At 41.3% G+C, this 12,418-nt stretch overlaps 1 protein-coding gene across 1 annotated transcript in view; it reads right to left on the bottom strand.

The window, feature by feature from the left end:
* The window catches only part of gsap (gamma-secretase activating protein), a 33,335-nt gene that overhangs the window by 14,595 nt on the left and 6,322 nt on the right, over positions 1-12,418 (bottom strand). The window contains exons 9-24 of the mRNA XM_058624046.1: positions 12,301-12,411; positions 11,810-11,866; positions 11,683-11,729; positions 11,390-11,475; positions 10,806-10,883; positions 10,634-10,720; positions 9,833-9,925; positions 9,544-9,712; positions 8,338-8,467; positions 6,526-6,595; positions 5,775-5,854; positions 5,552-5,632; positions 5,058-5,174; positions 3,247-3,302; positions 2,162-2,193; positions 194-255 (exon numbers count right to left, since the gene is read on the bottom strand). Of these exons, the coding sequence (XP_058480029.1) occupies positions 194-255; positions 2,162-2,193; positions 3,247-3,302; positions 5,058-5,174; positions 5,552-5,632; positions 5,775-5,854; positions 6,526-6,595; positions 8,338-8,467; positions 9,544-9,712; positions 9,833-9,925; positions 10,634-10,720; positions 10,806-10,883; positions 11,390-11,475; positions 11,683-11,729; positions 11,810-11,866; positions 12,301-12,411 (1,356 nt within the window). The remainder of the gene's footprint in view (positions 1-193; positions 256-2,161; positions 2,194-3,246; positions 3,303-5,057; positions 5,175-5,551; positions 5,633-5,774; positions 5,855-6,525; positions 6,596-8,337; positions 8,468-9,543; positions 9,713-9,832; positions 9,926-10,633; positions 10,721-10,805; positions 10,884-11,389; positions 11,476-11,682; positions 11,730-11,809; positions 11,867-12,300; positions 12,412-12,418) is intronic.

Raw genomic sequence — 12,418 nt, forward strand, 5'->3', positions numbered from 1 at the left:
AACATAATCTAAACTGAAAACCAAACAAATAAATGTTGCAGGAGTTAATTCAATTCAAATGTGACCAGTTTAATGTCTGAGAGTACTGTTTTTTCCCCCCCATCTCTACGATATATCCACACTCCCATCTCAGAAAACAGACATCTGACTATAACGCGTGTGTCTGTGTGAATGTATCGCAGCCGGCACTCACCAGGCCTATGAGCACCCTCTGTTGATGGTCCTCCTCCTGGAAAAGTGGCACCAGCTTCTTATCTAGAGGACACCAGGCAATAGAGACATAAAAGAGACGTATGAAGAAACGCTTGATGCTGTGCTGCACCTCTCCCCCACTCGGAGTAAGAAGCACAGGTAGCCTCTGGTGTGTCAGGAACAATCAAAGGAACGGGCCATCGGGCGAAATGGAAGAAACCAAAAAACTGCGACTTGTTTACGACTTTAATAAAACGGGGGGGGGGGGGGAAGGAGGGCTGATCTAGGACATTTATGGATTCTTTTGGGAGGGGGGGTGCTTATTTGAAAAATACATGCCAAAGCTTGGGGGTTTGACACTGCAATCCTGCTGTGTGTGTGTGTGTGTGTGTGTGTGTGCATACAGTATATCTGTGTGTGTACATGCAGGTTGCAGTTCTTTTGTCAGTCATAGAATTGTGCAGCACACTCCACTACTCCACTACTTTAGATGAATTATTACACACTCACGCACACATACACACGACATGATCTTTTGATCACATCCTTTGTCCTACTACACTTTTTTTTTTCTTTTAAATCCATAGAAACCAGTATTTCTATTCAACGGTAATGGACTGTTTCATTTTCAGTCACCTACGTATCTGTGACATCATCTGCTTTAGCGTCGCCACTGCAAACCTCCTGTGAAATGTCAGCGTGAGGAACAGTGTTGTCTTTTTTCTCTTTCCCCCCCATTTCATTGTGTATTTTTGTCACACAACGACCCATTGCTGTGTGATTAGCAGTCAAATCTCTCCCCGTAAAGCAAACAAGACAATAATTCCCATGATGCTTCCTGACATCATCAAACAAGGCCTTTTTTATACATATATGTGTATATATATGTAAATTAGCAGATTTGACTGCTAATATATATATATATATGTATAAATTTGAATGAGAGACTGTATGTGTAACAAGAAAAATACTAGAAAAAATTAATAAGTTAATCATGAGCCAAGTCACTACACTTTACACGTATCCCTCAAAATGTCCATCTGGACAGGATTTACTGCATGTTAAAATACTGTTAAAATGAAGAAAAACACTTCACAACAGTTTTTGCGTGTTAAATTTGACATTTTTTGAGTCTCACAACGCTTTCTTTGTCTCTAAAGGTACGAAAACAGGCCAAAAAAATGGATACTTATGTACACCGGTGATTGACGCTCATTCTCCGGCTTCCTGAACAGCGCGGGAAACAGTTGGAATTGTCCCGATAGCACAAACTGTCGCGTCACTACAGCGGCGCAGAGTGCGCTTGTGCAAACGCCCGGTTTTCAAGGGTTAAATACAAATAATAATGGGTTTATCACGACCATGTTTTCCCTCAAACCCTGCTCGGAACATGATACTACATTATTTTGCTCGAGGGGGCTGCTTTAAATTCTTAGGAAAAGTGATCAAACTGTCATGTTTTACAAGTGAAATCAGTGGGAGCGGGTGTGGACACTTGAGATCATCCAAGTGCATTAACGAGGGAACGTCCCCGTGTTACGGTCGACACAAAACAGCTGCACTCGAGTCAGGAGAGAGAAAGACAGGCATGAAAACAGACGGGAAAGGAAGTACCTAACTCCCCACTGTTATATAATTGTAGCATTTTTCATCATCTTCTCTTTTTTCCATTCTGCTTTCTCTCTCTCTCTCATTTTTTTTCCATGCCTCTATATCCTGTCCTCTACTGTTTTTTTCCTCAGCTTCTCCTTCAAAGATAAATTAGCGCAGTGGTTCAATTCAGCTGAATTCTCCAGTGGGCATGAAGAATGCGACCTCAGACGAACACACAAACACTTTCACACACAGTTTCCGTTTCCATTACAGCTCAAGGTTTTCCTTATTTATTCACGTACAGCGATACGTGCGTGATGCATCTATGGCTTTACATTCTGTCTGCGTGCGTCTGCATGTTAATGTGCCGTCTTACCGAGACACCAGGTATCCACCATCGACAGAACTCTGCAACAAAAAGAAAAAGAAAAAGAGGTTTGCATTAAAAAACAAAACCCTTAAGCCAGTATTATACTCAGACTCTTACTTTTTATGTAGTAGGCTGAGGCTGCATAATGATACACGGGGAATATCAAAACTATAAAAGCAAAACAGTTTGTAAGCAGGTGCGTGAGTTTGGCCCGAAGGAAGAAAAGTTCATTATTGTCCCTCACATAAACAAAACAGAGTTATTTTCAATTGGCAGCAGGTTTTTACACGAGCCTGTCATCACGTCACTTATCATTAGCAGCTCAGGACGTTGTCGCTGTACTCTCAAGTAGATATTTTATGTTTATGACACAGAGAAGCTGCAAAAGGCTTTATGTAAGTCAATAAAAGAAGAAGATTCTGAGGAGGTTTCTCGAGTTTGAAGAGTGAGGAATACAAAAAAAAAAAGGAGTGCGAGTCAATTTCAAGGAGAGAAAAAGCATCGGCACTGGAGGTAAACGCTTATGTCACCCGACTGTGACATTAACATCACAAGCAGATGGGAGAACTCTTGAAATCAGTGTTTTCTACAGTGGCTCACATCCGCTCACATCACAAGGAACATTATGGGGTGAACATTATAAAGTGCCAATATGAAGGAAATCAAATAACTATATATATATATATATTTTCTTTTTTTTCTTCTCTTTGAAATATTCACTGAGTTTCTTATTCCATCTCATCAACGACACTAAAACCAATCTCAAAATATAATATCGGCTATTTGGATGCAAATAAGGGCCAATGCACTGATGACATTGGTTGTCGTTGGAGGATTAAATGTTTTTAATGTTGCTGGATATAAGTTAACTGGCCCCTAACTAAACCTCTGTGAGTGAACCCGCAGTGTTGCACTTCCAGGCCTTTCAAGGTTTAAAACCATGGCTTGAAGTGCTAATTAGAGGACATTATATAAGTTTTATGAAGACAGGAACACAGTACAAAGTTGCAGTCATGCCTTTGTTCCCCCCCCCCCAGTGTCAGGTCATTTTACTTTTCCTCACAAAATCTCCAGTGGGAAGGCAGACTTACTTCTTTGTGTTCTCCTCAATGTGATTCATGTGGCTGGACGGTTTCCTTTCAGACCTCTGGAACAAACAACACCATGAGAGGGGAATTCAGGTGCTCCGGTTGGCCAGGTGTACACACAGGTATACCAATGAGAATATTCACAAAACACACACACATTTTTGTTTGTTGTCTCACATCAACAAGCAACCAGGATTCTTTTTTTAATTCCACTGCCGCGAAATCTGCTTCTGTTTTAGACAGAAACTGAGGTTATTTAATAAAATAACCTCTTCAATGATGACTTGTGTGTAGAAAAATAATAATAAAGTAAATAATAGTAATTTGAGTGATGATTAAATCTGCCTATAGAGAAATGTCCATAGCTGACATTGCATGGGCCTATTTACACCACTGTATTTTACCATTGGTGAGAATGATGTTCGTTGGAGAGCTCAATACTTTCTCAGGCAGTACTTAGCATAAAAAGTTTGAGAACCACTGGTCTAGACTAAAACTAAAAGTCGGCCTCAAATCTGCAGCCAATTTGTTAAAAATGTCAAAATCCTCCCCCCCAAAAAACATTATTCCATTTGCTCTGGTAATGCCCTTAAATTCAACTTGTTTTGGTCTTGTGCAAAATTGTATTAGGACGCTCACTGTTGACAGGTTTGACTTTTCCTCCAGGCTATTCGTGCTGGCTGACCCAATCGCTGTAAATGATTGTATAAATTGAGAATTTATTCAAACTGTTGAACGGCAGACGGATTTTAATGACAGCTTGGAAAAAGCCAGATGCTCCCTCTTATTAAGCCTGGTTTTGCTGAACTTGGCAAGGAGGCTTCTGATGAGCAACTCTTTTATCGAGCGCTTGATAGCTGGGATGATTATGTCTTAAAAGTATATATTTTTTATATGTATCAGGTTTTTTTTTTTTCTTTCCTCTTAGCCATGTCAAGGTCAAGGGCTGTTTATTGCTTCATTCATTGATTTTTAACAGATGATGCATTGAGATTGGTACTGTTGGAGTGATGATAGGAAGCGCTGTATGCTTATGTGATGTGTGCCATGATGTGTAGTATGTTGAATGTAGGGTGGGAGATAATTTTCTGGAGCATTTTTTTTTACTGTATTGCTTAAAATCCTCTTCACACCCCGATTGTAATCAATCAAACTGCCTTCTGACTCCTCTCATGCTCAGAAGACAACGTCAGAGGTGCCAACAACAGGTGTTGGTCGCAAACGAAAGCCGGTTTTTGGGAAAAGAAAAAGGCTGATGCAGAGCGATCCAAGACCAGAGTGAACATCGGTGCTGCGTTTGAGCGGTAGCGACCACTAAAAGCCCAGAAAGGGCTGCAAAGTGATGCCACGGTGGCTCTGTTTCTACTGGACCGTTAACTTTATGTCTTTGTGATCTTTTGAGAGTATTTGTTGTTATTTTTTTGGCATCACGTTGTCATTTGTGTCCCAAAAAGTTAGCGTGACCAAAAAGCGTGAATATACACGAACAAGCATTGCGCGTTCCTGCGCTCTGGAGGCGGAGCTTCGGAGGGAAATCTGAAGAAACAAAACCAGGATCCAGGATCTCTAACCTTACCTTTTAATGTAATGTGTAAGACAAACACTGCTGCTTTCAAACAATTAAATTCCCAGTGGAAAATAAAGTTGAGTGGATGGCTGTTTATCTCTATGTGGCCCTGTGATGGACCTGCGACCTGTCCAGGGTGTGACCCAGCCTTTGGCCCTATGTCAGTTGGGATTGGGCACCAGTGCGCCCCCCCGACCCTTATGTGGAGGTTAAAGCGATAGTAGATAAACAATATTTACACACTCACCAGTTTGTCCCAGTCAGCCTTTATGTGTGATGTTCTGTATCTGGGGTTGGGAACAGCATCCAGATATTTTGTCCTCTCTGTGTTCCACTGCAGCTCTGTCCAGAAACCATGGAGACCCTGGAGACACACACACACACACACACAACACCAAAGTGACAAAACAAGGACATCGCCTGAAACAACTGAGAATTCTTGCGTCAGAAATGCGCTCACGCAGACCCAATACATATAAAAAATCACACAGTTCCACATGAAAGTGCCCTTTTAATGTCTGAAGGCAACGCGCTTCATTAATTTGCCAACACTGCATCACAAACAAACTGAGAGAACATACAGTATGTAGGTTATAATGTAACGTGTCCTTTCTGCGGGCTTGAGTTTTATTTACTGCGTTCACAAAAACAGTAGCAGGACACAGCGTCATAAGAAGGATATTCAACGCGTGTACGGTACACACCTAAATACGGTTTGAACATTGGCGAACATGTTGTTACCTTTCCTTTCAGCGCAGCCTTAATATGCAGCTCAGTGCTACACAAGACACCAGGGATTTCCAGCAAACACACCGGTACGTCCTAAAACACAGGGAAGCAGACTCAAGAGCTGAGGGGACTTAGGAACAAAATGTGACTGCATGTGTCCTCTTTCTGCATTCTCATCTGGTTATATATAGATATTTCCAGTGCTTTATGCATGAGAAAATATGTGTATAAGTACCTTCATGTCGAATACAGAGGAGTAAGGCAGGACTTTATCCAGGCTGACAGACTTGTTGTAGCTTATTCTGTACAAAGATGCTGGGAGAGTGTGTGAGATGTGAATAATCAGGAGGAAGCACATGACCTTAAAATACACTTATTCTAAATGTTTTATACAAACAGACAAGACAATAAGACAAACTTGAACAGCATTGTTGTTATAAATCACGAGTACGGGTTCCAAATGCGTCAAAAATGAGGTCAACACTGTAGACGTCGTAGGAAAACAAGGAAATGAATATCGTCTGTACATAGGGATAATGTTGTAGCACCAAAAACAATGCAAATTTATGCTGCAAGGTGCTCTAACATCTAATATCTCTGAATAATGACTGTTTTGCCCACATTGTAAGTAAGTAAAAGAATTCTAGACAAACACAATGGGACAACACAAGGACTGCGAGGACTTAACCACATTTTTTTTTTTACTGTTCTGCTCTTCTGAGTCTCCAGGCTCTCTCAAAATAACCACATATATTTGCCAACTCCTCAGACCCACATGGGACACCTGGCACAAGTACGCGGAAAAGAAATTCAAAAGCCAAACTAATGGAGTTGATAAAACAATTCGGCTGTGTGGAGATAAGATGTATGCAGTCGAGAAACCGCAGAGGAGGAGGAGGAGGAGGAGGAGGAGGAGGAGGAGGCAGAGGCCTTAAAATGGCAGAGAAAAGTGCTGGACCGTGAAGGACTGATTGACTGCCACTGACCTAGAATGAACTCCTGGATCTGATCGAAGGACTCGAAGGCAATCACGTTGTCACACAGCCATTCAATAATCTAGTGGCATGACACACAAACACACAGGAGACAACGGTCACAGCTCGAGCTGCACTGCATCTTAATTTGCACATTTACATTAATTCGGGACAAATGAAATGACTTCAGCTTCAAGCTGCAGTGTGATTGTTCTGGTTCTGTTTGGTCCGTAACTGTACTGTAAGCCGCATCCTTTATTTGGAAACAGGTTCTGTGCTGTCAAGTAAAAAACTATCAGACCTGACTGAGGGAGCGTTTGTGTGTATGCAGGTGTTTATTCCATCAGACAGCTGAAAGACTTGATTTTTAGAACAAAAAATGAACTTCTAAAACTTTTCTTGGATGCTTCTTTGTCTGCCTTTGCATAAAAAGAAGAATTTCCAATGTGCAGCCATTTGGGTGCTGCCATTCATTAATGTTATTATTCATTTTTGGGCTCGAAAACGTGATTATTGTTGCTAATATGTATTTTACTGGAAATACTGTATATAATCGCATAAAATGAAGTTTGAAGAGACAGACCATAAGTGTTGTTTAATACCTGATTACGGAAGTTAAGCAATTGATTTTTTTCCGTATTATTTGTTACATATTATTCGATGGATTAAAAAAAGCAAATCAGCTCAATATATTGGTATAAATTATCAGCCAATGGCTGCACTGATTTCTAAAAATCAGTATTGGCATCAGCCACAGAAAAAAACCGACACCAAATATGTGGATAGAAATATTTGCTGTTTCAGTGAGAGGAGAACACTGATATGATCGCAAAGGCTGGACGGTGGAATCTAATAAAAATTCTCTTTTCTTGGACGATATTGCCGCAGCGGTGTACTGTGCACTATTTAAAGTAAAGAAACATGAAATATTAATGAATTTGTCAAAGAAGGAACCTGCGTATATTACTACAGCCGGAGCGTATCGGAAATGGAATCTCGTCCTTTGCTGCCAGTTTCATTGCAGCGAGCAGAAACACGCGGCACGGCGCTGTCCAGGGTCGGTTTGAGTTCAGCGCCTTTTGCATAACAATAACTATTGCATGGAAGGGAACGAAGAGAAGCCAAGAAAGGAGTTGGTTTCTACCACATTCAAACAAAGGGGAACTTTAAGAGGCAATCACCTTTTATTAAAGCCACTACTTTTTGTGCTGCTGGCCCCATTAACAGACTCTATGAAGAATACAAGTTAAGTGCGGTGTCTAATTTCCCAGCGCTAGCTGCAGTAATGAAGCTGGTGACTCATTTAACCTCTAAAGAAAGATTTTATTAGAAACTATCAAAGCAGCTGGAACATCTTAATTTCCGTGTATTACTAAGAGAGTCTGAGTCACAGTCAGCATCAAGCCCAAAACAAAATATCCGTCCCCTCTTCGTGCGCGTGTTTAATACCCCCCCCCCCCCCCCATCTGCTCTCTGCCAACTCAACGTTGACGTCGACCAAATTTAGACGGGAGAGAAAGAAACGCTCTCGTCTCTGCTGTTATCTGGTTACTTGCTCCTAGTAGGATTCTCAAATTTTGTGAGCAGTTCATCCTGCCGTTCCTCTTCTATCGATTTTATGTTGTGTGTGAAATAAAGATATTTTGTTGTACGTATAATAAAGTTGTGTATGTTTTTTTTGGGGGCCAAAATAATGAGTGATGGCTTCATATAGGGGGGGATATAATATTGAAGTTTGGCACACAACCTTGAATATTTCACTGCATTTGCATTAAAAGTCAATATTTCTGCCCTCCCCCGCTCCTTTCCTTGCTCCTTCTGTACCTGCAGCTCCAGGCTTGGGTCGTTTCCCATGTAAACCAGCAGGCAGTGGAGGGCGGCCAGGTGCTGAGGGTGAACATTGCTGCTGCTTCTGCTGCTGCTGCTGCTGCTGCTGCTGCTGCTACTGCGACACCTTGGATGGATGTGATATAGCACAAATTTAGCTTTATGCCACATAAGCGTATACACACAGGGAAGCAGATGCAGAGGCAGACAGCCAACAGTCAGGGACTGCACAGTGATGCGTGTGCTGTTTTTTATTACTAAGTCAAACGCAGCTTAAAAACGAATTAGAGCATTTTAAAAGGAATAGCACAAAAGATAACTGAGATTTGGTGAAGAGTAGACTTTTCAAGCAGCAGATGTACACACAGGAAAATCAACTTTCAAAAAAATAACCTTCCACTCGTCTGGTAACATATTTAACAATTCCAAATACGTACTCACGAGCCAATTTATTGGGTACAGAGGACAACAGTGGCGTTGCACTTCAAGTTTTCAAGGTCTTCTGCAGACCTTGGTTTTAATGAGTGGTTGTGTGAGCTATTATTGTTAGTAGAGGTATATATATAGTGCCGTTATTTACTTGTCTTATTTTAGTTACTGTTGCCCTTTTATCATTTTGAACCAGTCTGGTCATTCTCCTCTGACCTGTGGACATTAACATGCCACGTTTGGAGATGCTGGGTACTCGCTCGTCTATTTTGGACCATTCTCTAGCAAACTCTAGGGATGATTGTGCGTGTGTGTGTGAATCTAGTATATCAGCAGTTTCTGAAATACTCACACCAGCCCATCTGGCGCCAACAACCACGCCACCTTTAAAGTCGCTTGAATCACCTTTCTTCAGCATTCGGACATCTTTCACCTTGTGTACATACCTAAATTCACTGAGTTGCTGATTAGATATTTGAATTGACACGTTGTTGAAGAGGTGTACCTAATAAAGTGACCGGCAAGTGCCTGTTAAATTACGACGTTAAAGCAAATCAGTCTTACCAATACAGCACTTTGATATTGGGTGATTTGAATTCAGTGTTGGCAAAGAAAATTGAGACAACAGCTCAACTAATCAGGATTTAGTCAATACCTATAATGCGGGGGCATCAAACCCAATTACAAAGGGGGCCAAAACAATCACTTTGTGTACAGGTGTGCCTAATAAAGTGGCCAGTGAGTGGATATGTGTACTTCACTTCAGGAGCTCACCTCGAAGGTGTCTCTGATCGCAGGATCTGCAACAGGTAGGCAGAACTGAGCTCAGCCGAGTGGATCTTCCCACTGACCAGGTCCAGCAGTTGCCCACATGACTCTTCCTCTGAATGCAACACTGTGACTTCAGCTGCCAGACACTGCAGGCCCAGGTCCACATCGTGACCTGACACACACACAGGCCGACGAGAGAGAAGAGAATACAGGTTATATTTATATATTTTGAAAAAAAACAGTTACACATCATCCACGACTCGCAACGATTTGTACACAACTCTCATCTTACCGGAGAAGAAGAGGGAGTGACAGAGCTTCTCCTCCTGCCTGGTGTTGATACAGTGGAGGAAATGACCCTGCAGATATACCAGTGTGTAGTAACCTACATATGAAAATAACACAGCGTCACTGCCAGGCTTTAGGTTATGTCAGTGTGCTGCATGCACAGCAGACATTTAGCAGGCTACACAAAGACACGGACACTGCAGCAGCAGGGGTTTGGCACAGTGTTATAATGCGTGTGTGTGTGTGTGTGTGTGTGTGTGTGTGTGTCAGGGTATCTGCAGGTAATTTGAGAGCTTTTTCAGGGCAACTTAAATCAAATACCAGACCTTAAATACACAAAATATGCACCCCTTTACAAGGGGATGCACATGTATGTGGTGGAGGCTTTAGTGCTTCTCATTCACGTCGTCAAACCCCTCAAATTTGGCGTCATAGTAGCTTCGTTAACACTATATGGCCCAAACTGAGCTCTCAGAAAAGGTTGTTCACCCTGTTATCAATGTTTTTTCATTGGACAAAGTGCACCCAGCTTCGGCTGCAATAATTAAGATTATCTTTACCCCTCTGTTTTTGTTTTAATACTCTCAATCCCCGTGCTTGTTTGTATTCTGCGTGCGCTCTCGTGATGCCATAGTTCTCGTTGTGAGAGAATGCAAATGCAACACTAATTCCAATCTTTGCCAAAACACTACAAATATTCGAGTTTATCCAATGTTTTCTTCAAGGATAATTAATTAAGGCCTTCGTTTGGACAACGTAATGTCAGACTTTTAAAGGATCTGTTTATGTGTATGCATACACTGACCCATAGGGATGAAAAGCGGATGAAGGTGTGTGACTTCCTGCCGCGGCTGCTCGCTGCCCAGAGAAACTCTGAACATCTTGCTGCAGTCTGCAAGAAAGCGAGAGAAAGTCCGTCACCGTGTGCTCAAGATAAAAAAAAAAAAAAAGCATTTAACGGCAGATCTCATACCCACCTTTGTGGACTAAAACCACAGTGTATAGCACTTCCTGTTTGTCTTGGAGAGGCTGGCTGTAGCAGATGCACATGCTCCCTGAAAACAGAGCAAGACTATTGAGATTCTATCACCTTAAATTCAACTTTTTTTTAACAGATAAATCAGTCATTGAGAGTCAATGAATCAAACTCATTGTAGGTGTTGATGGTGGAGTTCATAGATTAAGCAACTGAATCAATTTTAATGTAAAAAAAAAAGTGTAAATTCAGATATTTGGGGAAACAAGGTAATCAAAACTAATCACATCATCATTATGTCACTTGTGAAATTGTAAATCACAGTCTCGATTCTCTTGTGCTCTCATTGTGTCATATTGTCTGACCACCGCCAACGATTTCCAGATGGTAGTTCACAACTTCTTACATGGACTTACTTTCTTGTTTTTGCAAAAGGAAAAAACAACAACACACACACACACACACATATACAGTGAAGATATTAGTCACGTACGATGACTTTGTTCATGTCTGAGTGAGAAAAAAAATATATGTGGGAGTACATTATTCATGCAAAGGTCTTATGTGCGTGTGTGTATTTATTACCTATTCTGTTTGTGAACACTATCATGCGCAAGGGCTCCTCCTCTGGTCTCTCCACATGATAATGATCAAAGCCCAGGCTTACAAATCTGTAAAAAAAGACGCCAGTTAATTAATTTTAATTAAGTATACACACATTCAAACAAGTACAAAAGAAATGTATGAAATTACGAGGGCGTACGCTAAATTAATGAGTTCCGCAGCATGGGACGCGAAGGGGAATTCATATTTTTGTCTCCGTAATCGCACATTCAGATAACATACAATTAAATGCAGAGTGTGAGGTGTTGGCTTACTTGACGGTGGGGAAAGCATTGGCAGGCAAATCTAACGGGAGCTCCATCTGCAACAGAAGCAAATGCATGGATGGTGGCAGCAGCAAAAGCAGAAGAATGTATGTAAATAAATAAAAGAAAGACTTACCATTGTTTCGCAGCTGTGTTGCGAGTAGAACTGAACGCACCGCATGATGAACTTGTCCTGTGACGGACATGAAAACGTTTCATTGACATGTTATAATGTGTCGTGTGTGACGTGAGAGAGGGGATACTAAACATACTTTGTCCACGAAAACAAAGATGGAGGAGTCAAGTCGAGTCACTTTTATTTATACAGCCCAACATCACAAACACAGTTTGCCTCAAAGGGCTTTGCAATCTGCAAACCTCCCGGGGAGGTGTCTCATGTACAGAAACAAGTTCAGCAGATTACAAAAACAAAAACACTTTGAAAGAATAGCGACATATAAATCACATAAATGTAAAATGTGGAAGACGATGAATTAGTTCAAGGCAAAGCATTTAAAAAGCTGAAATTGCAAAAAAACAAACAAACGCTGAAACTGAAAATTTTAGCCGTCGATTACTAATTAATTAGTCGCTGCAGCCAAAATTGTGTGTGTGTGTGTTTGTTACCTTGTGTGTGAGATAGTAAAGTCTTTGTGTGTGTCCGTCCCACTGGACCCAACTTAAATCCTCCACTATCCTCTCCACAGTTTTGGACAAGCGCTCGGGATTCGCCATCACCTGGTTC

This window comes from Solea solea, chromosome 3 (assembly GCF_958295425.1).
Source record: "Solea solea chromosome 3, fSolSol10.1, whole genome shotgun sequence".
Classification (NCBI taxonomy): domain Eukaryota; kingdom Metazoa; phylum Chordata; class Actinopteri; order Pleuronectiformes; family Soleidae; genus Solea; species Solea solea.